Source organism: Myodes glareolus, chromosome 3 (genome assembly GCF_982192425.1).
Source record: "Myodes glareolus chromosome 3, mMyoGla1.1, whole genome shotgun sequence".
NCBI lineage: Eukaryota > Metazoa > Chordata > Mammalia > Rodentia > Cricetidae > Myodes > Myodes glareolus.
In genome coordinates this window covers 108,295,762-108,323,526 of record NC_142028.1, presented here as the reverse complement: position 1 = coordinate 108,323,526, position 27,765 = coordinate 108,295,762, and the positions used below count along the sequence as shown (strand labels likewise).

The 27,765-nt window shown below is 42.7% G+C and overlaps 1 protein-coding gene and 1 long non-coding RNA gene across 3 annotated transcripts in view; one reads left to right on the top strand and one right to left on the bottom strand.

Moving 5' to 3' along the window:
* Frem1 (FRAS1 related extracellular matrix 1) overlaps positions 1 to 27,765 on the bottom strand; it is a 148,883-nt gene that overhangs the window by 776 nt on the left and 120,342 nt on the right. Inside the window, exons 28-36 of the mRNA XM_048452996.3 lie at positions 23,059 to 23,188; positions 20,614 to 20,686; positions 15,010 to 15,159; positions 12,932 to 13,155; positions 12,287 to 12,334; positions 11,864 to 12,028; positions 11,548 to 11,676; positions 10,960 to 11,075; positions 3,149 to 3,234 (exon numbers count right to left, since the gene is read on the bottom strand). Coding sequence (XP_048308953.3) covers positions 3,149 to 3,234; positions 10,960 to 11,075; positions 11,548 to 11,676; positions 11,864 to 12,028; positions 12,287 to 12,334; positions 12,932 to 13,155; positions 15,010 to 15,159; positions 20,614 to 20,686; positions 23,059 to 23,188 — 1,121 coding nt within the window. The remainder of the gene's footprint in view (positions 1 to 3,148; positions 3,235 to 10,959; positions 11,076 to 11,547; positions 11,677 to 11,863; positions 12,029 to 12,286; positions 12,335 to 12,931; positions 13,156 to 15,009; positions 15,160 to 20,613; positions 20,687 to 23,058; positions 23,189 to 27,765) is intronic.
* On the top strand, positions 1 to 27,765 carry LOC146895063 (uncharacterized). Of its 2 annotated transcripts, XR_015737578.1 has the most exons (3): positions 1 to 262; positions 1,657 to 1,753; positions 27,609 to 27,765. It is a non-coding gene; the product is annotated as an uncharacterized LOC146895063 (long non-coding RNA). The 2 variants fall into 2 exon arrangements; XR_015737577.1 differs by lacking the exon at positions 27,609 to 27,765 and having other exon boundaries at positions 1,657 to 1,907.

Sequence of the window (27,765 nt, the reverse complement as noted above, 5' to 3'; positions counted from 1 at the left end):
GTGGGAGTAACTTCCGCTGCCTCAATCAATAGTCGCTGAAATACGAGCCCACAGTGCAGCGGGGAGCGACTTCCGCTCCGTCAGCCAATAGCTGCTGAAATACCAGCCCACTGGGGCGTGGTATATTTCTCTTTTAAAAAGAGAAGCATATCCGGAATAGGCCCTCTTGGTTCCGGCTCTTGGTTCCGGTGCTCGGTCTCGGCTGCTGCTCCCGGCTCCTGCTCCAGCGACTAGGCTCCCTTCCTGACGGTTTATGGTGTATGTAAGTTTTACCCCCCGCCAAATAAATAACCCCTTAAAACATAACTGGTGTGGGATTGATTCGTTAATACCAGTTCTAGATCTAAGAGTAGGATTTGGGGATACAACATGACACACTTTGGAGTATTGGACTTTGGAGCCAAGCAGATTCTGTCCTCTGGGTAGGTTACTCACCCTTTCTGCCTTTTAGTTTTCTCGTCTAAAGAATGAGCATAAACACAATCTATGCAGCTTTGTTGAAGATGAAAGATGAAAGCCCATGTAAAACTCTGACCCTAAACAAAGAACTCCAGGCAACTAAAGAATGCTGAGAGCGAGAGAGACAGCCTTTCTGCGGGGGGTGGGGGGGGGGGAGGGGGATGCCCGCACTGGTTGTCTAACACCCATTAGTCAAACCTGAGTTCATACACGCAAGTTAATGTTATACGGACCGAGCAGGTTGTATTTGCATATTCAAATTTATATAATTATTCAATTATATAGTTATAATAATATATAATTAAAGAAATAGAGGCCATGAATTTGAGAAAGAGCGAGTTGGGGCTAGGGTAGTATTATGCAATGGTTCTCAACCTTCCTAATGCCATGTTCCTCTAACACAGTCCCTCATGTCGTGGTAACCCCAAAAATAGTTATCTCATTGCTATGTCATGACTGTAATTTTGCTATTGCTATGGATTACATTGTAAACATCTGTTTTCTGATGGTCTTAGACAACCCCTGTGAAAGGGTCATTCAGCTCCTAAAGGGTCACAACCCACAGGTTGAGAACTACTGTGTTAGAGGGGAGAAAGAAAAGGGGGAGACGATCTAATTAAATTTTAATTTAAGATTTTTTTTTAAAAAAACCTTTTAACATATCTTGATGTCTACTTAATGGCAGCTGTTACTATTTTTGAATTTATATTTACTTTTATTTTATGTGTATAAGTATTTTACCTACATGTAGGTCTGAGCATCATGCGTGTGCAGTGCCAGAAGAGGGCATAAAGTCCTCTGGAAATGGAGTTACAGAGGGTTGTGAGCTGCCCACGTGGGTGCTGGGAACCAAACCCAGCTCCTCTGCAAGGGCACCCAGTGTTCTTACGCTGCTGGGCCATCTCTCCAGCCCGAGAAGCTATGATCATCCCTGCCACCTACCCAAAAATCTCCTGTCCCAGGGAAATAGAGAGTTTGCTGACCATTATTCCTTCTTTCTGTTCTTTAAAAGTCTTTTCTGTCATTTGAATGAAATGGCCCCACCCCCTAGGCTCATAGGGACCAGCACCATTGGGAGGTGTGGCGTTTTTGGAGGACGTGTGACCCTGTTGGAGGAAGTGTGTCACTGGGGGTGGGCTGTGAGGCCTCAGTTCAAGCCATGCCCAGTGTGGCATTCTCTCTTTCTTTTGCCTGCAGATCCAGATGGAGAACTCTCAGCTCCTTCTCCAGCACCATGTCTGCCTGCACGCTGCCATGTCCTGCCAGGATGAAAATGGACTAATGCCCTGAAACTGTAAGCCAGTACCAGTTAAATGATTTTCTTTATAAGAATTGCTGTGGTCATGGTGTCTCCTCAGAGCAATAGAAATCCTAAAATAACCTCCGTTTTCACTCAGAAGATGCTTCATTCTGCTACAATTCCAATAAAAATCTATTTTCCTCCCCTTGCCATTCTACTCCCACTGGAAATTTCTGAAAATTAGATTCTAATATTCTAATAAGCATTCTAATATTCTAATATTAGATTCTAATGCTCTACTAAGTATCTATAACACTTAAGGAAGCAATATCTCCTAATTCTCCTAATAGAAATTTTAAAAAGAAAAAGCACGAGAAAGGAACTCTGTGTGATTGCTTCACAGCCTGAAATCTTGCCACTCAGTCTTGACCATGACGAAAGTTCTGGCTGCCAGCATGCTGCCTTCCTCCACTGAAACTACAGCCAGGAACACCCTGTCCTGCCCTGAATTACTTCCTGGGATTATCGATCAGATAACTCGTGCCTTCGTGAACACAAAGCCTTAGAATCATTATGGATGCACAGACCGCTCTTAGGCCATGTCTGAATCTGAAGACCCAGTGAAATGTACAGGGGAAAAATGAGAACCAAAGAGTAGCTTTATGACTGTCACCCCACATACAATGCCTCTCAAAGGAGCAGAGGGAACATTGACTCTGATGTGCCTTGAGAATTCTACCTCTGAAGTAACTTGTAAAAATTTGTTGTAACTATCAAAACTCAGAAAAAAATATTAAAAATTGGAAAATTCGAGGATTAAGATTCAAAGTACATATAATTGTTGATTAGTGGTAAATTATTTCCAAAATTAGCATGCAACCCTACTTATACATACAAATTCTACTTGCACATATGTTTCTTTTTTATTCTAAACTATTCCATGTTTCATAAAGCTATGCACCTGCTTTTTCACTTAATACCTGGTCACAAATACAATGTAATATATACCATCCATAACAATATAGTATATAATTGTTGAGTCAATTAATATATACATAACTTTTGTTACAGCTTTACCAACTAATGTAAGGACAATAAATATTAACTGTGCCTTCACAAGGCATGCTATAATCTAATTTACTCCAATTATATATTACTAAATTTTTAGAAACACTATTGTATTGAATTTTTATATTTATCAGTCTAACTACATCCCTAGTTATTTCTTAGAAATAGATGTACAAGAATGAAAGTAGTCCTCCAAAGCATCAAAAAGTCTAAAGTTTTTTTTTTCTTGCTGCTAGGTACTGAACCCAGGGTCTTGTACATGCTCAAAATATTCTCTGTCACTGGACCATACTCCTAGCCATCAGTGGAAGGGCATGGCAGGTATCAGTTCCTTTGTTGTTTGTGTGCTTGCTCCCTGCTCAGCAGAATGCAGACACTTACCTATCCAGAAGGCCTTTCTTCCACTGACATCCCATAACCACTGCATATGCCTCCTGGAGAAGACGGTCACAAGGTTGCCCTGATACCTGCACATACACAGATGAAAATAAGAATCTCAGCACCAGGGAGTCTCCATTGTGGCTCACATGCGGTGCATAATAGAAATAAAAAGGAAATTAATAAATACACAGAAAATGCTTTCAATATTTTAGTACTCAGCTTGGCTTTGATTAGTCTGTGGGGTAGGGGACGGGCAACATCACAGGAAGTGTCAGCATGTTATATAGCTCTATTTACATCACAGTTCAAGGTAATTAGAATATCTTTTTGGAAATTAATAACTGTCTGCTTGCAAAGACTAATTAGACTAATTACTTAATATGAAAATATGAAGATTATCATCCCCCTCCTCCTCTTTGGAGACAGGGTCTCATGTAACCCAGGCTAGCCCCAAACTCCACACACAGTCAAAGATAACTAAGCTTAAACTTCTGATCCTCTTATAGATTATTTTTTCCTAGCAGGTATAAATTTGATAGTCATGACTTAATTTGATCAGTAAGGTATCCTGATTTTTATTCCCTGATAAAATGACTGGAAGTCTAAATTTTGAGCTTGGCATGTTTACTCAAATAACCCAATAAACATGACCCTTCTGATAGGTCAGTGAAATGAGACTAGGCCCATTGTCAACTCTCATCCACTTTACGGAGATGAGAGAAGCTCTTCCTGCTGGTCCACACCATTCTCCCTCAGAACAGACTTCTCGGTGCAGCCCACTGAAGCTAGCTGAGGGAATCTTGTAAGCAGCAGTCTATTACCTGAATTCCCCACAGAGCTACTTAAAGCGCGTTAAAAACACTCCAATAAAAGCTGGTAGGTTATTTTCTTCTTGAAAAGAGAAGAAATGGGTTCGAAGAAGCAGTTAGTAACTAACGTATGCACATAACCTATCATGGCGGCACATTGTGCCCTGTAGAAATGCAGCTATTCCAACTCACAGTACTTAAGGAGGAATTTAAAATGTTAAGGACTGGTGAGATGGCCCAGAGGGTGATACCATGCGTGATGACATCAGGGTTGGGGTCCGCATCACGGAGGGAGGGACCTGACTGCTGAGCTGTGCTCTGACTTCCACACGTGCATCACAGCGCTCAGGCACCACATGCCCATAGATGAAGGGGGGCAAAATGTCATTTTAAAAAAATTAAGTCAAACGACAAGAAAAATAAATCATAATGATTTTCTTGCCTAATACACATTTGTTGACACGAAGACCAGAGGAAAATAAAATAGCAACACATACAGAGTTAAATAACTGCAGGACTAAACTTTGTTCATTTTGCCTATGCCTTTCCAAAATTCAGTAACTATAATTTGTTTCTTAATGATTTTTCCTTCCACTAACCCAGGATTTGCTATTCTGTAGTTCAACGGTGTCTTACAGGCCTCCCGAGATCTATAAGACTGCTGGAGAGCTTCAGGCTGCTGGACTGGAGCTTTATGACTTGGTTTTGAACCCATTCTTTTCTGTTGGCTCGTGCCTGACAGTCACAGCCGCTGCAATGAGACATCTCCTCATAGCCTCTGTGGTCAGTCATTCTTTGTGCTCTGGGCTCGGGACACACAGTATTCAGCTTGTGCTAGACAGACTTGGGCTATCCCATCACTGTGGAGTGCTGGACTAAGTAAGAATGGGAGAGGCAGGATCCGCTTCCCGCTTGGCACCTCTGTCTCCTACCTGGTAATTTTCTTACCGAAAGCCGCCAACCTCACAGCCATCACTGGGATGGATGTAGGTTTATTTCTGGATGCCTAGCTTCTCCCCTGCTTGAAAAAATTTGAAGCAGATTTTGCAAAATGCATTTCAATTGCTTAAATACAGTTCTAGTTTTCTGTTTAACTCTCCAAAAAACGAGACGTTCCCCTACAAAAACAAAGGACAGGCAGAAAAAAATAGCTATGTTTCACCTATGCAAAATATTAAAGCCACGATTCACAAAACAAATGTTTTGACATATGCGTGGTGGCTTTAAGTAAAATAAATAAATAAACAAATAAAATTTTCCTGTTCATTTCGCTCAAATACTTAGAAAATACGGTAGCTGCTGCCTGTGTAGGCATGTGTGCTTATAGATATAAAATTGAAATATATAGGTAACACATATAAGTAAAAACCTTTCAGAAACTCAAAAATGGAAAGGATTCAAAGTCCAGGAGTAGAAATAGAGGCTTTACTTTTTCTGGCTATAAAAACAAACATCTACTTCTTCAAAAGATTTTGCATAAGTACCGAAATTTCAGGGCGACTCTTTAAGGGGAGGCCAGCAGGGGTTCCAGACGCTCCCGTGGGACAGGGAAATGGCATCACAGATAATGATCTATAATAATAGAATTACCAAATGTACAATGACTGCCTTAGGAAATGAGCAGATGAGATTACAATATGTAAATTCAAGAAATGCCTAATCTTGCAGTCTGGCTCCTTTGGGTTAGAAAAATAATAAAAACACCAATGGAGAGGCAAAGAGATGGGAGATAAAGATTGCGCTGAGTTAGTAATCTGATTAGGGACAGGGATAACATACAATTTACTGTTCTCATTGAAACACAGACATTGTAAATGCCCCTCTGGAAACTAAAAAAAAAAAAAAAATGTCAGACACATACCAGGGAGAGACCAAGGAAACAGCACAGTATAAAATGACAGCCCCTCAAGCCCAATCAAAACACATTCTGTTTGTGTACTAAGTCTAACAGTAGAATCTAAAGCCATTTTCTAAACTACCCAGTGATAAAGTAAAGCTTCAGGTGGCAAAAGGCAAATGTGAGACTTTAACTTAACAAAAGTGACTGACGGTCCTTAGAGAAACACCCAGTTTCAAGCCGGCAAGGCTGGTGAACAAGAGCAGAATGATTCAGCACGTATGGGGTGAAGGCGGCAGAAGGCCCAGGCAGAGACAGCTTGGCTGGAGAGGGGCCTTACTACCCCTAAATGTTCCTCCTGAAATCATATAACTTGTTCAAATCCCCAGTGGCCTTTTTAAAAGGGACTGAAAGCAATGCACATCTCTAATCATCTTCCTTGTCTTTCTAAAATCAAACGCTTGCTAAAGTACGGCGCAAATGAAATGCGTCGTATTTGAACTACCATTGGAAGTGTAGAAGCTTTTAGTGTTACCTGAAATGTCACATTACCTCACCTGCCCTCGAATACCATCAAAGACTAGGTATTTGATAAACTGTTTAGTTTCCCAGTCAATAAGATAACGTGCAACTTGACTTCATTTCATTGCTAGTTAGTTACTTTCTTAAAATATGTTCCTAAAACTACTCCCTAAGACCAGAGTGTATTAAATATCTTGGAAATAATTTGGACAACGGTGGTTCTGAAACCACTTATGAAATCATGTTTGAGCTTATAGTGTGGTCACTCTGACTCCCTTGAGCCACCAGGGAAGACAGACATTTTTCAGGACAAAAATCTTTCATTTACAGTATTCCCAAATGTCAATCATGTTCTGCTATATGTAATCAGCAGATAGTACTGGAAACTCATATTGATGGCCCACGGAATTCTTAAATTGACTTATAGTGAAATATGAACTCAGTAAGTGCTAAATACAGACACTTAAATTCTGAAATATCTACGTTCTTAATAGAGCTTTATGAGAAAGAGATTTGGGAAAGGAATGATTTGAAGTCTGTACAACACTACTAATGTAAAATGCATTTGTTGTGTAAGGACAGTTGTACTGAGCTATGCTGCTAGTCCCTAAGGAATAAAGAATTATTTGGGTGTTGGTTTGCATGACCAGAGCTAACGAACAGTTTTTGAGGTGTGTTCTAGTCTAGACGCACTTTATTCCACTACGAAAAGTTAAAAAATGAATCTATAAATTCAAAACCTGATTACACTCTGGTTTTCCCCCCCAAAGGGTTAGTTGGATTCCATGTTAAAGTTTAATTTCTTTTCTGTGAGAGATACAAGACTTTAAAATACATGATTGGGAAGGCTTATGTTAGATTTGCCTAACACAGAGCTAAAATAGACACACTTGTCAATGCATATGTGGTGAGAAAGCCCCTGCACTTTGGCGTTCTTTCAGGGAGTATAATGGAAAAGTCCTTCTCTTTCCTTGCCTAGATGACAAAGAGTAATTGATTTTGCTTCTTTAAACCAGCCTTAAAATCTGTAAATTGTGGGTATTGATACTGGCTCTCCTTGCAGAAGTTACGTATGTGACAGAATTCCGTAAATGACCACGCACAACACGACAGTAAGGTGTACTGACAAGGCAGCTCAGAGAACTGGGTCAGGCTAGCCTCGGTCAGGGTGATGGTGCTTAACACTGAATTGCAGGTGAAGTCTTAGGTTAAATGCCTGGGGAAGTAGACAGGACTCGTAAGTTAATTTCAGCCTTGTGTTTATGATGAACATGAGTAAACCAGACAGTATTAACAGAATTATGAAGCAACTCCGTAACTAGTAGGCTATTAATCATTAAAAGCTGGCTGCAATAAAAATACAAATTTTTAAAGGTATTGGGAGACTGACTCAGGGTGACCAACGGGAACGCATCAACAGTACTACTCCAAATGGGCAATATTTTATTAAAAGGATTTGTAACACTAAGAAATTAGAAGATCATGATTTCAGAATCAAGAATAGATATTCAAATAAGAAAAACACCTGCCTACTTCACACCAGCATCTTTATACGGATGCAAAGACAGTTCCCAGTGCATGTTACCTTTTTCCTCAACGTATGAACAATCCAAGATATATATATATATATATATATGGGATATAGCTCGGTAGTAGAATATGTGAACCGAATTTATCAAGCCCCTGGGTTTCCCCTCCAATACACACACACACACACACACACACACACACACACACATAACCGTGGGTGTGTGGGAGGCAGCACAGTCACTGAAATCACTTCTGCACAAATGTGAAGACCTGAGTTCAGATTCCCAGGGTCCGAATAAAAGCTGGGCATGGTGGTATGTGCCTCCAATCCCGGTGCTGGGAAGACCAAGAGACAGGAGGGTCCTTGGCTTCTCCTGGCCAGCAACTCTGAGCGAGTCAGAGACCGCTGGGTTCAGTGACAGATCGTATCTAAAAAAACTAAGATAGTGACCAAGGAAGAAACCTAACTTTGACTTTTAACCTCCAGAGGCACACATGAGCACTCCCTCACCACACCCCAGCAAATAAAGAAATTAATTTTTAAAAGTAACCCCAAAAGCTTACTGAGAACTGGCTTACTGGGGACTTGCTGCATCCTTTGGGAAGCACTGGAAGGAAATGTCTGAAGTCACAGGTCAGGCTCTGTTGTGGAGAGCTGGCCTCAGTTTTGTGGAGATGAACCAATGAAGCAGCTTCCAGGTTTGAGCTTGGGAAAGTCCCATTCTGTTTGTCTACATTTCACCAAGAAACCCCTACACCATAACCTTGACAACCTGGACAGCAGGGTACATCCACCACCCTCGCTTCTGCCAGTGAGATCCATGCCCCTCTCCATTTGGTAGCATCTTTCTCCTGGTTAGCAAGAGAGCATCCAGGTTAACACCCCAGCTCTCTCAAGGAGTAACAGAGCAAAACACATGCACTGCCCCAGCCACCGTCCCCTAGATAAACTTCATATAGATGTAGGATACCTGGTTGTTTTAATAAAAAGAGGTTTAACTTATTCTTCAGCATGCAGCATGTAACAACATATAGAGTTAACTAATTCTTAAGAGTTAAACGTCTGGATTGATATTCCATTACCAACGTACCAACACATCCCCCCTGGCACTGATTAACCTCTATCATGACTCTATTTACAGTTAAAATATAAAATACACCAGTAACAAAAAATATGGTTGACTCTCTCAGGTTTTAAACACTTTATTAACTTTTTTAAAAAAAATCTAGAAGGAAAGTTGGGTGTGGTTTCACAGTCCAGTAATCTCTGGTATTCAGGAAGCTGAGGCAGGAGAGTTGAGTCCATTTAGAGGCCAGCCTGGGCAACATAGTGAGATTTTGTCTCAAAAACAAAACAAAACTGGATAGGTAGGTGCACAGATGAGCAGAGATCTTTATTTAATATGGCGGACTTTGACACAGGTATTCCATCCACATAACAGCTATGCAGACAAAGATGAAAACTTTCCGATCCTTGCACTGGGAAAGTTCTTGGTGTTGTTCCTTATCCTCTCACCGGCTGTGAAAACCTTTGTTATTGAAGCCGCCTCGATTAGATTCTCCTACACGTGTACATGGGATCACAGTATCCTACTGTGTAAGGCTGTATAAACATTCTGGATGTGATTTATCCATAATGTACCTACATTGTTGGAAGTTTCAGAGATCCAGTCATAATGTATATAAATGTATTATCTCAGTGATAGAGAAAATAGCTAGTACTTTCATAAATCAATAACAAAATCGACCCAAATTATTATCATTGTGAATAAACATAAAATTATTTTGAACTTTCTAGCATATATTTTAATCTCTTGAAGAAGTATAGAATTACTAAGTCACAGGACACATAACCTTATTTAAAAAACAGTTAGACAATGCCACAAAGTAGATGCGACCTTGTGTGGTTCCACGGGTAACAACCCAGGAGCGTTTTCTTTGCTTTACCTTATTACGACACTGGTCTTATCATTTTGTGACTGTTTTTTAATCTTTTAGTGACTGTAAAGCGTTTTCATCTCCTCCTACCTTGTCTCTAACGATGCTGACAATTGTTTTCACTACTGAGGACCCTACTCATAAACCTACTGTTCAAGCTTTTCTTGTGAGGTCTCCAAGTCATTTATCAAAGTGTGTTTTAGTCGTGCATCTGCTCTGTGTGTGCTGGTGCACACGTGCTACTACAGGCGTGTGAATGGCAGAGGACAAAGTGGTGGAGCTGGCTCTCTTTCCCCCTTCACACGAGTCAGCAGGCTTTCCTAGGCACCTCGTCATCCTCTGCTATCGCGATGATTTCAGTTGTGTTTTCGTTATTCATTTATGGGAGCTTTATCTCCTGTTCAAGACCTTTATCAGATAGGCGGTTGAAGAACAGCTCTTCCTGAGCTTGGTTTACGCTTTCATTTTCCTAATGGTGTCTTTAGATGAGCATACCCTTTTAAACTTAATAAAGTATAAGATATGATCAATTTTAACCAGAAATTACTGTAGTCTCAGTTTTCAACAAGAATGCATATTAGTGTAATTACATCGTTTGGATAAAATCCAGGTTATCAAATAAAGAGCTTGGTCAAGGATTGCTACATGTGGATTTTTAAAATCCTTCTGGATCAGATGACTTTTGTTGTCATTTTCTGACCACAAGTCATCTTTCATTGGATGTTACCCAATGAGCCTTTGTCCTACTTGCCTGGCTTTATGGGCATCAATGCCTCCAACATTGTCAGAGGCAGGATGCCAAGGCCTTTCATTACCAGGTATTTTAAAATCAATGGGCATGGATGTCTATTATCTGAAGGGTAGGAGGGAGAGGAGAAAATATCAGAACCTACAGTGCTGCTGACTCAGGAAAGTTCTTTGATTTTTTTTCCTTAGAAGATGGAGATAAAAGGAAAAAGAAAAGAACGTAGCACTAGTTCGACCATAATAGGAAGACCTCAGCAGATGAAGCACCCATGCCAGCTACAAATCCATTCTGAACCACGGACTCCCCTTAGTCTCCTTAGACCGAGCTAGACAGACTTTAGGTAATACTTATTCAGTGACTGATGCAGGCCTACCGTTCCATGAGAAAATAAAGAAAGCATCAAGCCATGTGACAAAGGGGTCCTTACTGTTCTCTGCAAGCTCGGGTAGCTGTAGTCCAGGTGCCTTTCCTCTGTGTGACCAAGGTGTGGCAATAGCCTGAGTGAAGATGCCATCCAGCTGGGCAGGATTTGTCCTCCAGCCCCTGCAAAACAATTGTCAGTGTTCACATCTGAATGGACCTGATAATCTGGAGTCCATCCCACAGTAGCAACCTGTGAGCCTCCTCCCTTGAACCGGGCAGAAGCAGACTTCACTGCCATTTCCCATCTTAGAAACCTGTGAGTCTCCTCTCTTGAACGGGGCAGAGGCAGACCTCACTGCAATTTCCCATCTTAGGAAAGACAAAAGGCTTCCTACGGAAATCACCACCACAATCAGAAATGGTTCAGTTTTATAGCACTGACATTTTGATAATTAAACAAAATTGACTGATTTACTACTATATTTTGGATCTTAAAAAGCCACTTTGTAGAATTTTTTTTTCCTCATGGCTTTCCACTTGTAGTAACAACAGACAAAGCCTGGGTTAAGAATCACATGACGAACCACTCTGCAAGATCATCACAGGGCTTATCGTGACTAAAGATACTTGGCTACCCCGCCAGTGCCCCCACCTTGGTTTGGGGGCTCCAGGCTTTCCAGGTGGTCCCATCACATAGATACAGTCTGTGGGTGCTTTCTTCAAAATGAAACAGTCCCTTTAACGCCACAGAGCAGTTCTTTGGAAACGAGGGCGGCTGACCCTGTAGGGACGAGCGGTAGTTTAGAACTGATTTAACGTAAGTTAATAACACACGTCTACATCGTCTGCAGGGCAGCGTCTGTGTTGAGCAAGCCATCCCCAAACGCGGTCCACTTTGTGACTTAAGAGTGGTTATGGCCCAGGGAACTGTCACCTAGAAGGCAAACAGGAAGGGAAGAATTCCAAACCTGTCTAGGGAAGTGTGAGTCAGTTGTGGATTCCACCTTATCAGCGAGCGGTAGTTCTGTCACCTGGATTGTCTTCTGTGGCTGCCTAATGACGGAGAGTTTGGCCTTCCGCTTGTGAACAGAGAAATCGTCAGCGTCTAGTTTCAAGGAAACGATGCCGTGATACTTGAGGAAACCAACAAACAAAAAACAATGAGAAAAACAAACAAACATTAAGGCAGCAAACAAAAATTTTGTTCTAATAATAAGGATTTAAAGAATCGTATCAACTCAAAGAGACAAAAGGATTTTTCCTGATCACCCAATCTTCTAAAGCAAATTTCAGGAAAAAAAATTCAGATAAGTATACTAAGAGAAAAGATATAATAATCTCACAAATGGTTTCATCCATGAAGATGACGTTTAGCAATTCTCTATGCTTACATTGTAGATGGTGTCTGTTCCATTTCTACAAACAGAGGATGGATGGACCTGAAACCAACAAAGGACAGAATGTATACAAAGCTGACTTAATAAAACAATTAGGAGCCTATTCTGCTAAGGTCCTGTAACAAATGAAATTTTAAAGACTACTTCCTGAGATTTTTTTTTTTTTCATGCCGAGTTCAATAGAATTTTCTAAAGCATCATGTCTCCCACAGCTCACTGTCATGTTGATTTCTGCACCCACTCTACTGGGTAGAGGAAGTGGCTTTAGTTTTTCAGTGCATCCACTGCACAGAAAGGTTCAGGAGAACACACACGTGCACACGCACATAGGAGAGTGTGCCTTGTTAGGGTCATTGCTTCCACACCCAAGGGGGTCACTTAAATGTGCCTTCATGCTAGGACCGCTGATGACTCCCTGTCTGCCTTGGTCTACAAGGAACCAAAGCAGGATTCCTAAGGCTGAATGAATGTAGCTACACTTCACTTAGCATAATCAGTGGAGTGGGTCAGCATGGTATCTGCACACAAAAAGGCACTGCATGACTCTGCAAAACACTCGCTATGAGAATCCAGTTTCTGTAGCGTCTCAGACACCACTATCTACCCACACATCCACTCCCAGTATGCCCCCATCCTTACTGCTTTGCCATTCCCGTGGGTCCTCATCTTCCTCTGAGAGGGGTCTGTGGGATCAAAGCCCCGAAGGGCCTCTCCTTTGGGGAGAGATGGAGGAGGCCCTATTTCCAGACGAGGAGAGCCAGCGGTGGTGAGAGAGGATGACCCTGGGCGCAGCGGCTGCCCGCTGCCCTTCCCCCATGTGCTGTGCTTGCTTTGGTTGAAGGAATTTGAAGGATGGCACCGTCCTGGAGGCATGCAAGATGGCAGGCGATCAGTATACCACACAGACACATAAGCAATGGCATCAACACAGTTCCTGAAACAGCTTGTCATTAAACCTAGACGGATGAATCTCCCACCAGATGTTGCCTTTTCCCCATTTGCCAGGAACTCCTTCTCTCATCAGTTCCCACCTGGGAAAGCAGTATCCTTCTGCACACGGATGGGGTGATTATAAAGTCATGAAATCCATCCCACAAATCATCGATGAAAATCATCGCCACGGCTTTATAATCATTCCAGACACTTAGGGAACCGGCTCGCCCCCCTCCTTCTGTGATCCTCATCAACACGGAAGGTTCGTCGCTGCACCCCACATGCGCTTTGAAAGTATTCGGTTTTCCTCCAGTCTTTTAGAGGCGGAAACCGGGATTGTTTAAAGATATCATGTGATCTAGCAGCAGCTATAAACATTTGCAACCAACTATAAGAGAACAAAACGCTAGCGAATCTCAGGAGAGACTTCTACCGGAGACCTCGACTATCAGTGTTACTGGGAAGGCACGGAAGACAAAACAAAACAAAAACCAAACCAACAGGTGAAAAAAAAGGAAAAAGAAACCAGGCTAGTGAAATGACTCAGCCAGCGAAGATGCTTGCCACCAAGCCTGACTACCAGAGTTGGATCCTGGGAGCCCATATAAGAGGACAGAACAGATCCCTCCCCGTAAAACATCATAAGTAAAAAGTGATTAAAAATTAAAGTACAATAACAAACTTCAACCAAAAAAAAAAACCAAACAAACAAAAAAAATGATCTACAGACAGATCCCGTCTGGATATTTATTTCAGTCTTAGCTACCCTGATTTCCAGCGCGGAGCCTTTTTTACGAGCTAAGCCAGTGCTCTGCCACTGGGCTATGGTCCCAGCCCTGGGACATCTTTGTAATTTTATATTTTACACACTTAATGTGAGCAGACATTTCTGCTGGAGAAGAGGCACACGTGGTGAGGAGAAAGGTAGGACGAATGGTGCCGTGGAAATGGGGGGCTACGGAGTCAGGTGGAAATGGGGGGCTACAGAGTCAGGTGGAAACGGGGGGCTATGGAGTCAGGGAGACAGCACCCATTTTGGTTACAGGGTGAGCGGGGGAGACAATGGCTCACAGGTGAGGAGACAAACGCAGATCGCAGGCAGGACAAGCATAGAAATAAAGGCTTAAGCCGGGCTGCCACGCCAGACACATCAAATGTCATGTAGATAAGGAACCAGAAGCGAGGGCCTTTGGCAGAGCAGAACCTCAGAGTGCCAAGGGCTTTGCTTTCGGCTTTATTTGCAGGTTGCTCTCCGCGTACCCTTCCCAGGATGGTTTGGCTCCGCATCACCAAATGATTCATTAGTATTCTCCAGCTGCCCCCAAACCCTCAGCCAGCTGCATCTTCACGTCTATTTTTCTCCCATTCCTTCCTTTCTTAGAATTTCCCTGGTCACACTACAGTGGGGGCTCCAGTGTTCAGCCCTGAGAGCGCTCTTTAACAGAGGAAGATAATTACAGCCCTGCAAACTCTGGGGGAAAATAATTGTCGATAGATTCTCACCAACATTGTTTCCCCCTTGGTGAGAACAACAAACGCTTAGAAAAAAAAAGCAACCGGGCCACTGACTTGTTGCTTTTTCTGCAGCCATTGCTCCTAGCAGGAGGAAAACCACATGAAGCACGAACCAGAATAAAGAAACCAGAGTCATGATGGAGGCGGCTTTCTTGACAAGAAATTACGCATTTTGATTTGAAGGTGTTATCAAGCACGCTGGCTGCTGTAAGCCAGCAGCCATGGCGCCAGGACCGCTCCTGATTTCAAGACGAGGATCAAAAGAATACCTCCTTTTGAGTCCAAAATTTTCACTGCAGCTTTTGTCTTTGTGCCAAGAACGGCATTCACAGGGGAGTTCAGAATTACTTCAAAGACCTCATCATCTTCCTCTAATCCGTCATAGGTAATTGCTATATTCCACATCTTAGTTGACATTCCTACAAGAAGTAAACATTTTAATTACTCTTTAATTGCTATTTCAATCACCTAGGTGTCAGAGAAATATATTAATTAACATGTCTACAGCTAGACTGCAGTAGCCCGAGTGAGCTATTGTACTGCCACCAACACGCTGAGGCCCTGCTGCTCTCCCAAATAATATAAAAAGACGGCATTTGTTCCTGGACAATGATGGCCGGCCTCAATGCAAACACTGTAACAAAAAAGTAAGCTGCATTACACAGGGGGAGAAAAAAAGGTTAGGAGACAAAAATCCCAGACATCAATTTTCCTCCTGAACCATCCCCTCCGTTTCTTAAGGAAAAAATAGTTACTACAATCTGAAAATCTTAGAGTTGCACAACTCTTTAAGATGCTGCAGCAGGCAGAAGTGATTACTGGATGGTACTTCAGGCACCTCACAGAATCCTTGAAGTGATTCATTTTCACCAACAACTGCTTGCATCGGCTGCTCTCCCTCCCCAGATCTAACCCACGGCTGCTTTTCCTAACGATGCAATGCTCAGCAGTTGGACACTCTCCTAGCGAGAACATCCAGGCTGAGGATTACAGACACAGACTGCTCTAACCTCCCTTTCTCCTCTCTGCCTCTATCATGGAGTATCAACAAGTTTATTCCATAGACTCTTCCGAATTTACTGTAAGTTTTCGTTCACTAAGCTATCCCAGCCAATCTGTCCCATCCGGATGGAAGGCAAACCAAACACGAAAGCATTTGGCCTGGAAGACACTCAGCCGCTTCTATGATGGAAACTGTAAGGCACCTTCCTGGGTTTATTTAGAAGGGGAAGGTGAGGGTAGAGACGAGCAAGCTACAGGGGACAAAGGGCAGTAAAGGGACAGTTTAGCCTCTAAGGCAAAGTTTGAAAAGTCTGTCCTACCTCCGCTGCCTATGGGTGCCGAGAAAGGAAGCTCTAGAAGGTGGTTAAAGACTGTTTCCCAGGCTTCTCTTCTACCTTTCTCCTTGCAGACATGTCTCTAACTCTGCCATCCACAATCTTGAAGCTATGTGTCATATACATTTTATAATTGAATCAGCATCTCATTAATCCCTGTAGTATTCAATGAAAATTGAAACTGTTCACTTTCCCTGTACCTGACTGCTTATAGAGGGGAAAAAAATAGAAGCCTCTGCAATAATTTTGGTAAACAGAATAAGCTGCTGGCCGATTTATGAAGCCTGCAGTGTCGACTATGTTCTCAGGTTAATTCTTTTTACAGTCTTTGCAAAGACAAAGTTCAACTCAGAAGCTGAACTGTCTAATATAAAATACTAGTTAATTTCCATCTCATAGATGGATGAGTCTGTCCACCAAAATGTATGTTTTATCCAGAAGTCCTTACCTCTGCCTTAGAAGCTATAGGGAACACCAGAAGTGCAGCATAATCCAAGTTCTGACCTAAAGGAGTCTGAAACTTCTTGAAAAAGACAAGACAGTTACAGTTGTCTTAGAGTATCCAGGAGAGTCAGTCCCAGAACTCCCATTGGGTGGAAATATCTGCAGCAATGTCTGAGTCCCCTTGTCTATAGCCTATGCGATCCTCCTGTAAACTTTAGGCTGTCTCTAGGTTGTCTTTAACACTAATACAATGAGCATTATGTGACTACTGTATTGTCCCTGGTTTCAAGACAAGAAAATCAAAGATTTTGCCATCAGTACAGACAGAATGGTTTTTCTGATTATTTTTTGATTTGTGTTTGGTTGGATAGGTAGATGTAAAAGCCAAACTTCTCTAGCCCTTGTACAGATATACCAGAAAGTCAAACAGCTATTAAAAGCTGTGTGTGATTACCTAACAAAACATACAGTGTGTGTAGTAGATACCTGCAGGACCCACACACACATTAAGAAAAGAAGCAATCTTAGCGAAGTTGAGGTTTGGGTCAGGAGTAGAAGGTAGATCAGTTGATTGGAGAAGTCACGTCTGGGGAAAGGAGGCCACAGATCCATAGGTAGATTCTGTAGTCAAGCTACAGAGAACCCTGGACACAGGTGGCCAGATTTTGGCTTCAGACAATGGCTCATGAGGGAGGACTTCACGGACGTTCTGAAAGTGAACGCTTTAGCAAACTGAATTTGAGAGTGTCTGCGTGAAGGCTGGGTACCTGGGGACGCGGGGGCTTTAGAGGCAGCTGTGGAAATGAAATGAGCAGGGAAAGAGGTGGACGGTGAAAACAGTCTGTGACTACTAAGAGTGTTAATATTCGGAGAACTCTTATGACCGCCAAACCTCATAGTGTTACGTACTAACCTAAAGGAAAATCCAATAGAAACATATTTCCCAGTCTCAAGCAGTTGTCCTTCTGTTTGGAAATGTATTTTAGAAAAAATGACAGCATCATTTCCAAAGCAAGTAACCAACCAACCACCAACAAAAAACCCAAAAGGGCCTTAAAAGCTTTTGCTGGACCTTATGGAACAGAACTCTTCTTTCGTGGGCTTCGGATTTGTTGGCGTACGTTTCAATTTTGTTTCAAGCCTCCCAAGTGTGGGGTCACCCTCTCAGGTTAACGAGATTGGGAGCAGAATTTCATGGCTGTTGTTTGGTTCCTGCTTTCTTCACTTTGCAAGTGCAACGTGTTCCTCAACTCCCTGAGATACACCTGAGTCTTCAAAAGCCTGGCACCACTCCCTTCCTCGTTTCCAGAAAATAAAAGGTACTGGGCTAGAGAACAGGTGACCTTTCACAAAGACACCCCAATTTATGGAGTAAGCGAATTCCTGGATATCTTCCTACAAAGCAGATTTCTCTGCTGAGAGACATTCTCTCAATATTTTTTAGTAAATGCCACATTGGAGAGTTATTTCTTTGGAAAACATTTTGACTTTTCAGAATGATGAAGATTTGATTAAGAATGCATCAAATCTTCCAGGGGCACATACTCTAAAGGAGAGCGCTCATTTTCTTTAGAGGGTTCGCACAGGCACTTAAACACTTCAGGTTAGTCCCAACAGCTGAAAGTGTTCCCAGGACTCCTGTTTGCAAAGTTAGGTAAAGCCCTACAGTTCAAGCCTTCACCCTGCCCAAGACAGAGTTCTCCAACACAGAAAACCAGGCGCGGGATGGCCCATTCTTTCTCTAGTATCGGGAAAGCCGATATTTCCAGAGAAACAAATAGATTTCTCTCAGCAAAAGGGAAAGGATGGAGCTGGGGACGTCTAAAAGAGGCAAGGATTTACAATATGAAAGTATATAAACATTTACAGGACCTGCGGATATGGGGAATTTTTTAATTCTCTAAAGTAAGGCTTCATGATATTAAATCATTTCTGGCTTAATAAACTCAAAAATCACGAGCATCCAAGCATGTGGCTTTTAAAAACTGTATGAAATATGCTTATATCATTTTTCAGTGTATAAACAATCCCTAAAATCCTAAGACTATTGGAGCACCACACCCGAACTCATTAGTAACTATCAAAACAGCATGTAAACTCTTCTAGACAAACGGGCATTTATCTTATGCAGTAGATACTCCAAGAGATAAATTTCTGAGTCTCCCCTAGTGTGATACATTCTAGTTGCTTTCAACCCAAACAGAGTGCCTAGGCAGGGGGGCTGTTGCAAACCTAACTTGCAAGAAACGACTATGGATAATGAAAAGGACATACGGCAAAAATGATCGACTTTCAAACAGGCCCTTTAAAACACGAGGACAAAAAGAACATTAACTCTTCGGTGGTAGAGCTAGGGCAGAAGAACCTGCAGAGGACTGAGAATAAACATCAAATTCAGAGCAGCAATAATGTGGTCGGCCTAGAAAACCAACTCACCCGTGTTGGGAAGCTCAATAACCATAGGAGGCTGACGACAATATCTGAGCTGTTACAGTCAGATCGAAGACTCACTGTTACAGGCCGGATTCTATTCCCTCCAGAGCTTATAATCTGAGGTCTTCCTAAAATAACTGCCGGGACGTCAGGATAGGAAACCTATCTGTAAATGGGATGATGGCCTGAGTAAGGGTTAGCATGAGGTTATCGTGGGATGTGGTAGTTCCTTAACTTAAGTTCGCTGAAGCCTTATGTCAAGGGAGAATTTATCCACACGGAGAGATAGGAAGGACCAGCAAAAGGCACATAAGGAAAGGACAGGATAGATTTTCCCTCACAGACTCATATGTTGACTGAACAGCCTCTGGAACTGCAAGGCAATAGCTGTGCTTATTTGTTTGTTTTTTTCTTTTTTTCCCCGAGAAGGGTTGCTCTGTAGCTTTGGAACCTGTCCTGGAACTAGCTCTTGTAGACCAGGGCTGGCCTCGAACTCACAGAGATCCGCCTGCCTCTGCCTCCTGAGTGCTGGTATTAAAGGCGAGTGCCACCACCACAGTCCTGCACAATAACTATGTTTAAAACTACCCAGTTGGCAACACTTTGTTATGGGAAAACAATATATATAATCTTCGTATTCTATGCTTCTTGTGAACAACACAAAGACATTCCTTTTCTAGTACTAAGATCGTCAGTTTGGGGATGGAGACATTCAGTCATTTAGGGTCGAGTGAGCTTATACTTGGTAGGGTTGTCACAGTGCCAAACACCTCTGTAGCAGGCCTGGCTCCTTCGCTAACTTCTTCTCCGTTTGTTCTTAGGTGAGTGATCCAAGTCCATTACAGACCATAGGGAGCAAGGGAGAGCCATGCAGAACAACGAGGCAGACAAGCCTGTCCAGGAGGAGCCTAGAAGGGCAGTGTCCAGCCTCTGGCTTTAAGGCAGATTTCCCCAGGAAAGCATGCTTTTGTATTAGTGTTTCAGCCTTCTTCCTCTTCCTCTTCCTCTTCCTCCTCCTTCTGTCCACTAGAATGCTGCCTCCCCTAGGAAATCTTCCAGCATTTTCCATACCCCAAACCATGGCTTATACTTTGGGTTCCAAAGTAGAGTTGGCAATTATTTTTATGTCTGTGTGCTGCATACAATAGAGCATCTTCAGAAGAAGCCACATTTTCATATTTTACATTTTGTACCTCCCAAAATTTTCCACAGATTTTAATTAAAGTAAGTACTATTGAACTAAATAATAATTTTCCCTGAAAGCACCTTATATCAACTTATTTCACAAGAAATCATTTAGGTCATTAGGAATCTGTATAATCCTAACACTTGAAAATTTTCTACTAAAATACGTGGTTATTAAGTTACCATTAAATTATAATAATATTTAAATTATCTTATTTTTCTAGATTGTTTTGGATATTTCCTTTGATTTTTTAATGTTTATTATTTGCTATCATTTTTTCTATTAAATAAATATTCACTTGCAATAAAAAAACATATAAGGGCAGAACTTCAGGCCAAACTCGTCTGTTGAGATTAGGGTGGTACGACTCCCTGAAGATCCTCTGCTTGGCTGAAATTGTATAATATCCTGTCTTCCCAGCAGTCTCCAGACAGCTTATAGAACATGAAACAAACTGTAAACACAAAACGTACCTGGGTCAAACTGGATCAGTTTGGAAGGCGTGACAGTAAAATCTTTTCCAACTACAGCTGACACTTGGTTGACCTTAATGGGGGAAGAAAATCTCATTTTAAAAAATAAAAGCAAATATCCTGCACTGGAGAAACGCTTACTCTCCTGCCATACTAGACTAAATTCATGGTCTCAAGTCTGTTTTTAATGTTAGGTAAGATTTTAAAAATTATAATAAACTGTTTTGGGTCCAGACTTTGTGGTATACTTTTTTTTTTTTTTGAAAAAAAAAAAAGTTAACTGGTTACTTCTTCTGTAAAGGTATTCAGTTATTGGAAAAAGTAGAATAAAATTTAAAACCCTATTGTTCTCTTTGTTATGAGTGTCGTTTTATTCCAGAAGGGGTGGGGGTGCTCAGCCCTGAGAGTCTGTGCACTGTTAGCCAGCTCTGAGGGCTTCTGAAGGTTCCATGGCACTGAGAGCCCTTAGGCCAGATTAACCAGACAAGTTTTCCTGCTGGGATGAAACCATCACTCTGCTCCAACATGAACAAGAGCCTTGTGGGGCTGACAGACCTGGTAAGACGTTCTGCGAAGGAACTCCACACCCAGGACCACAGCCTTAGAGGCCTTCTCATGGAAGCTGGGAAAATAGAACACTACCCTGGTCTAAGGCGACTAATGACAGCCCCACTGGGTCCCCGATCCAGGACTAAAATCTAAAGAAGCATATTTAGGGTTCTGAAGCCATGGCCTTAGATCCCCAATGGGAGCCTACATGTCTGTTTAAAAAAAAAGTCTGTGGTGAGCTTGGAAAAGCCCACTGAATGAGCCCTTGGGTGACCATCGCCAGCAGCTGCTAATTTTGCATATTTTTAAGATGTTGAAGATGGTCAAGACAGCGAAAGGAATGAAGTACACAACTTGAAGCTATAAAATGCCCATTCCTGGGGTCTCAGACAATGTCTCTCTTTCCAACCAAGATGCTAATAGGTTAACCGTTCTGTCTAGAAGCATCTTGCTGAAGAAGGGATTACCTCCTAGGCTTCTCCCATTTGTTCTTTGTCTGCAATGCCAAGGCTCCCCCTGCACCAGCTTTTGCTGGGAAAAGGCAGCCCATTGTACACCTGCATTCGCCATATGCTGGAGGTTACGTTAGTCTGCATGGGTCTCGCACATGCAATTACCCAGTATTTACCACCACTGCGCTTACAGAATCCTAGGTCGGAAAAGCACGTCTGAGGCAAGGTGTTTGGAAAGACAGGTCGGGCAAAGGGGGACAATCCAAAGGAGGCAAACAGCACAGGGCAAAGAACACCTTCTCTCTCTTCTCAGTCAAGTACTCATAAGAGCTTATGCAAAATGGCGGGTTATACTCTACATGGAGATGTCCCCGAAGCCTCAGGCACTGTTCTTAGTGAAGGCCTGCACACTTAGCTGTCGGGTTCATACAACTTACATAGACTAAGGTCCCATGTAGGTTCTTTTTCCATGTCAAGATGAAGGATAACATAGACCTAAATGTTTCACTCCAACATGTGACAGTTTCTGGGAACGCCTAGGAGACTGCTAAAAAGTTACATCGGGTAATTCTCTTTTTCCCCATAGCCCTTCCCTGGAGTTATGGGAAATGCCAACTTTTCTCCTCTCATGATATAACACCAGCAGGTCCAGGAGACAGAGACCTATATTCACTAGAAAGAAACACAGTGAGTCTGGGTGTGGTCAGGGTTTGGAGGCCTCTTAACTCTTTGTAACTAGGACTGTCAGAACAGAAATGCCCTCTTGCCCGGGGGCCCATCTCGTCAGATGGATTGGAGTCTCTCCTGTTCTCCACTGAAGCGGATGAACTAGCTCTGCAGGCCTCTCTGAACAGAGCTTCTCAAGATCCTTCAACTCTGCAAGCCACACATGTGTTCCACCGAATAGGAAGGACAGCAAATCTGTCCAGAAGTGACAAAGGGAAGGCTCTTAGACTTCGGAAGACTGTCCCAAAGTGCCCTTCTGCTTCTGCATGGCGTGGATACATCTCAGGGCAGGCTCATGTCTCCTGATTTACCTTGTCCGTTGAGGCAGGGACAGTGATCCTATTCCTGTCACAGTGTCACAGAGGACAACTGGTGACTGGTACACCCTTTTGTCACCGCATAGGAGCTATAGACACCTTTCAAGGTGTAATGCAGACCCCCTGAGCAGGATACCCGGCTCTGTAAAATCAAACTTGGAAAGCTAAAGAGTGTGTAGAAAGAGACAGATTTCAAAACCAAAAACAGATCTGGAAAACAGTCTAGGAATTCACTGAAGGGCTGGGGGACAAAGACGTTGTGTGCTTGGACTCCCCGACACACAGGGCTACCCCTGCGGTTTGGTTTCCTTGGCTATTTGGAGTTTTTCTAAGAAATCATCAAAGGCACTAACCAACAACATTAAGCTCCATCTCGACAATTTGCATTTTAGAGTTGTTACCTCTATGCCCACAAAGGCAGAATCCACGGAGTAGCCCCTTCTGGTAACTTCCAAGGGCAACCAGCCCACATTCTCACAGACCTCGTATTCAGTCTGGAACCATTCAATAGAAGACCACTTCAGCTCCAGGCTGTGCATGAAGACAAGACAAACGGGGATCAGACGCTGCCTATAAGGACGTCCCTCGGTATTGGCTAGATGGGAGACTGAGCACTGAGTGCCGTCAAGGAAGCAAAGGTGTTTGGGTAACCCATGTCAACGATAGGAATTGCTCACACTTATTTGGAGTGTTGGTTCATGACTAACATTTGCGTTATCTTATTTGATGACCTTATAATGACCTTGTAAGAGAATAGAGAAAGTGTTAGGAACTCTATTTTTTTTTCAAAGAAATACGTAAGATTAGGAGATTCCTGAAAGTCCCGTGGTTGTGAGTGACTAGTCAAATGTGAGCGTGTGAAAGGAAAGTGACCAGCAGGCGTGAGGCTCAAGGGTCCGTTTATTTTAGGAAGATCTCTGAAGTTGGGTTCACTTTAACGGAAAGTCATGTGCAGGCTGTGCTTAGGACTTAAAGTGTTGACATGCGTTGTACCTGATGCCCGCTCCTGGCTCTGTGCATGTGGAAGAGATACACTAGTGGGCACCGTGGGTGCAAACCTGGTCATCCCCCAGTGTCCACCAAAGAGTGGGTTGAGAACCCACGGCTGGTGCTGACAGTCACAGAGCAGCACACATCCTTCTGTCTACCTTACCTCACCTCTAGATGACTCACACTACAGTGTAACGACAGGGGAAACAGCTGATCCACTATGTTGTTCAGAGACTGATGACAAGAAAAAAGGTCTATGCGTGCTCAGAATGACATCATTCTTTAATAAATTATTTTGAATTATGACTGGTTATAACTGCAAAACCCCTAGGACACAGAGGGCAAACTATACACAGCTGAATGTGATTTATAAACATTCCTGATATCCATGAGTAAATCTGACCCTTGGTGGAAAATGTCATAGCTAATGGTTACCATCTAAAGAACTTAAGAAGAAAGAAAGACTAAGGCCAGGAAGTTTCAACAACTAGCTTATCCCCTGTGCAGGGGTCACAGGTCACCATCACGTCATACAAAGTTCACCAACCAAATAAACACAGCGGTGCTGGTTCTTCCTTAAGGAGGACAGGTGAGGGGCGGTGTGTCACTGCAGCATAGACTTACTTCAGGGGCTCAAGATAACACATGTGTGCGCTGTACACATAGTGTGTTTATTTGAAAGCTATGACACACTGCTCCTGCGTCCTATATGTCGTAAAAATGACTTGAAACAGGTATCACTATATTAAAATGTTGGTTGATTTGCTGGAATTTGATGCAACAGAATTTAAGTCTAGCATTAAATAGATCAAGGAATAAAAGAAAACTATGCTTAAAGAGTAATAAAGTAATAGCCAATAGGGACAGTTCAAATGCTACTAGAAATGACGTGTTGCCAAGAATGCCTAAAGGACCCAGGTAAACAAGAAAGCAAAAAAGTGATTCAGGGAGAAGGAGAAGGATAACTGGGAAGCCAGTATTTGAGATGGATTTGAGCTACAGCTCTAGGGTCAAGTGAATTCCAAAGCTGAGTTCTGCAGAACCACCAATTGCTGATGCTAACTAACCTTTGTAAGGAGGAATCATTGCCACTGGGCAGACACACATAACCTCAAGGCCCAACACTAAATGCAATTTGATTGCTGATCTAAATCAAGAAGGAACAATTTAGGGGACTGTTTACTCCAGAGCACAGAGGGCCTCTGTGTTTAGTTGTGTGTATTAGGTGTTTTCTGGATACACTATTTGAATTAGCTTGATGCCTGTAGGCCAAGGCTATCACCAAACAATGTTCTATGTCTATTTTTCTTAAAGCTATTCACTATAAATAATAAATAATCTTTTGAAAAGCCACGAAACTTCACCCAGGCTACAGATTTTCCAGAAAAAAAATTTTTTTTAAAGGAGGGCCTTCTATACCCTCAGGGTATGTGCAATATGTTCTGAATGTGAATATTTGCTTGTTTGTTTTCACAGTAATGTATTTGCAAAGCTCCTTCTACTATTAAACTCTATGCAAACACCTGAGAAAAGAGAGAAAAGATAGAACCAACCACTTCGCCACTCTCCCTGCAAGAATCCATACGAGGGTAGCTTAGGTGGACACTAGGATGCAGGAGCCCATAAGAACAATCTGGAAGTTCTGTGCATGTAGGTATTATTCAGATAGGTTGGACTGATGTCTTCACGTCTAATGCACTCTGTTATGAGCATTTGAGTGGAGTGTGTTCTATGGACAGAAATGAAGGTTAGCAATGTACCAGTGGTGAAACACATCAGATGAGCTTCTCAAGTCAACCGGCAGGAGCCCTGGTCAGTGCTTCTCCACCTCACACTGTGGACCTTAGAATTACGTGTTTTTTTTTTGTTTGTTTGGTTGGTTTGGTTTTGGATTTGGATTTGTTTTCTTTTTCAAGACAGGGTTTCTCTGTACAGCCCTCGCAGACCTGGAACTCTTTTTGTAGAACAGGCTGGTCTCGAACTCACAGAGCTCTTCCTGCTTCTGCCTCCAGAGTGTTAGGATCAAAAGGTGTGTGCCACCAAGGCCCAGCGTTCAGGTCTTTTAAGCGGGGGGTGGCAGCCTAGACTCAGAAAGGTCTAGCAGCACCTTCGATCCTTACTCGGTGGATATCATTTCACACTTTATCATGCTTTTCCCAAGGTCACGGCCACCCAAACGATTTCCAGACTTTGCAAGTGGCCCCTGGGAGGAAAGACGCCTTCAGCGGAGAGCTCCCTCTCTGCAGACACTCAGCCCAGCAGAGTAGCTGATTCCAAATGGAAGCTAAATTGTGGTCTCCAACAGCCACTTTTGGAAACAGAAGCCCCTGAAACTGGATCACATGCCTTGAAGCTTCTGGTCCCTCTACCACCAAGTGACCTGAAGCAGTCAGACATAAGAAAAGGTCTTTGGACAACTCATTTAACATGGCAGATTCTTTGCCAAAGTCTATTTTTCTTCAATTGCTTTATCCTGCCTTGTGTTTTAATGTATAACAGTGTTAGTTTATTTGACACTAAGCATGCTCCATGGAGGCACCTTTGCTTCCTTATGTATGGCACTCACTTGCAGTGTGGAAGACACAGCGTCACAGACTACTCAACAGTGACCCTCTGCTCACTGTACCGTTTCCGAGCTCAGACACTGCCAGAAAAGTGCTTTCCCGGCATCGTCAGCGTCTTTCCTTCACCTTGAAGTGAATTCTGGGGCAGAAAATTCTCACATGTCCTTATAATCCCAACTTACTCTGCCCCTTGGCAATTCTTCTGACCTCGTTAGAGAGAAAGATGGCGCCAACAGAATTGTTCAGCGGCAAAGCATGGTTTCTGACCCAGGCTTATCTGTATTCTCTGAGGTACATTGTAGCTCTCAACACTGGGCACATCTGGAGACAGTGCTGACTGTCACAGGTGGCACAAAGGTGGTCCGGGCACTTGGTGGGTGGAGCCTAGGGCAGCTGTGCACAGAACATTGGCCTAAAAGAGAATTATGTTTCCCTACACACCGACATTGTCAACACTGAGTCTGTTTTACAATTTTAAAACAAATCTGTGCTTTCTGTATTTTATTTTGTATCTATTTGGTCGTGTATATGCAGGGACAACAAAATGAAAGAGACACTCGGGGCTAGGACATTACTTCGGGATCTAGGACATCAATCTAGGTTAATAAGAGTGCATTTGCCTTTCCTTGCCTCAGTTTCCTCACTTCTCAAAGCATACTAAAGACAAGTCATACTTCAAAGGAGTTCAATGAACAACCACGAGTGCTCATTAAGTATGGTGAGCATCTCTGTAAAAAGGTTTCGTAGAAGCTGAGATGCTGATTAAGTCATTATTCCTATAACTAGATCTTCGCTTATAACCAGGTAGTGTATGGCTTCAGAAAATGATGCTAAAAAGTATTTTCTCTAGGCATTCTACCTAAGGCTTATCAACGCAGAGATGATGCTATTAGATGATGCTCATACCCTGAACACCTGTGTTTCCTGGTTTCCATGCTTTCCTGTTAGTGGGGAGCGGTTAGCCAAGAGGCAGCAGACACAGTGGAGAAAACCAGCCCCTCGGAGCCACACCTTGCTACCGTTCATTAGTGTGGGAATGCGGTCAGCTCCTCTGCCTCCCTGGGCTTCAGTTTTCATTATCGTAAACTGAGAGGAGCTGCTCTCAAGTCAAACCATTAAAACGAGAACTAGTTAATGTGTGCAAAGCACCTGCACACAGTGGGTGCTTAATAAGTGCCATTTTCTTCCCCTTCCTCTGTGCTTTCCTCCGCTCTGGACTGGGGGACTGGGGATAAACATGTTAACGCTGGGCTGTAGACAACGTGCAGGCATTAGTGAGCGAATGGCTCCAACCTCTCCCCCTACAAGGTGTTTCATAAACGCTGTTTAAATTGTTTAAAGTTTGCCCGATAGAAATTCCTTTCCTTTTACATTTCTTTTGACTTTTCTCTTCTGAGGCCAAGACTTAAACAGAACAGCTGGGTGCAGTTGCCAAAGAGGACAAGAACCCGTGCTTGGAGGAGCCACCGAATGAGAAGGCCCATGGGGACTAACTATTCTTTTGAAGTGAATTCTTTTTCTCTTTCTTTTATTTTTTTTTTGAGGGGTACATAA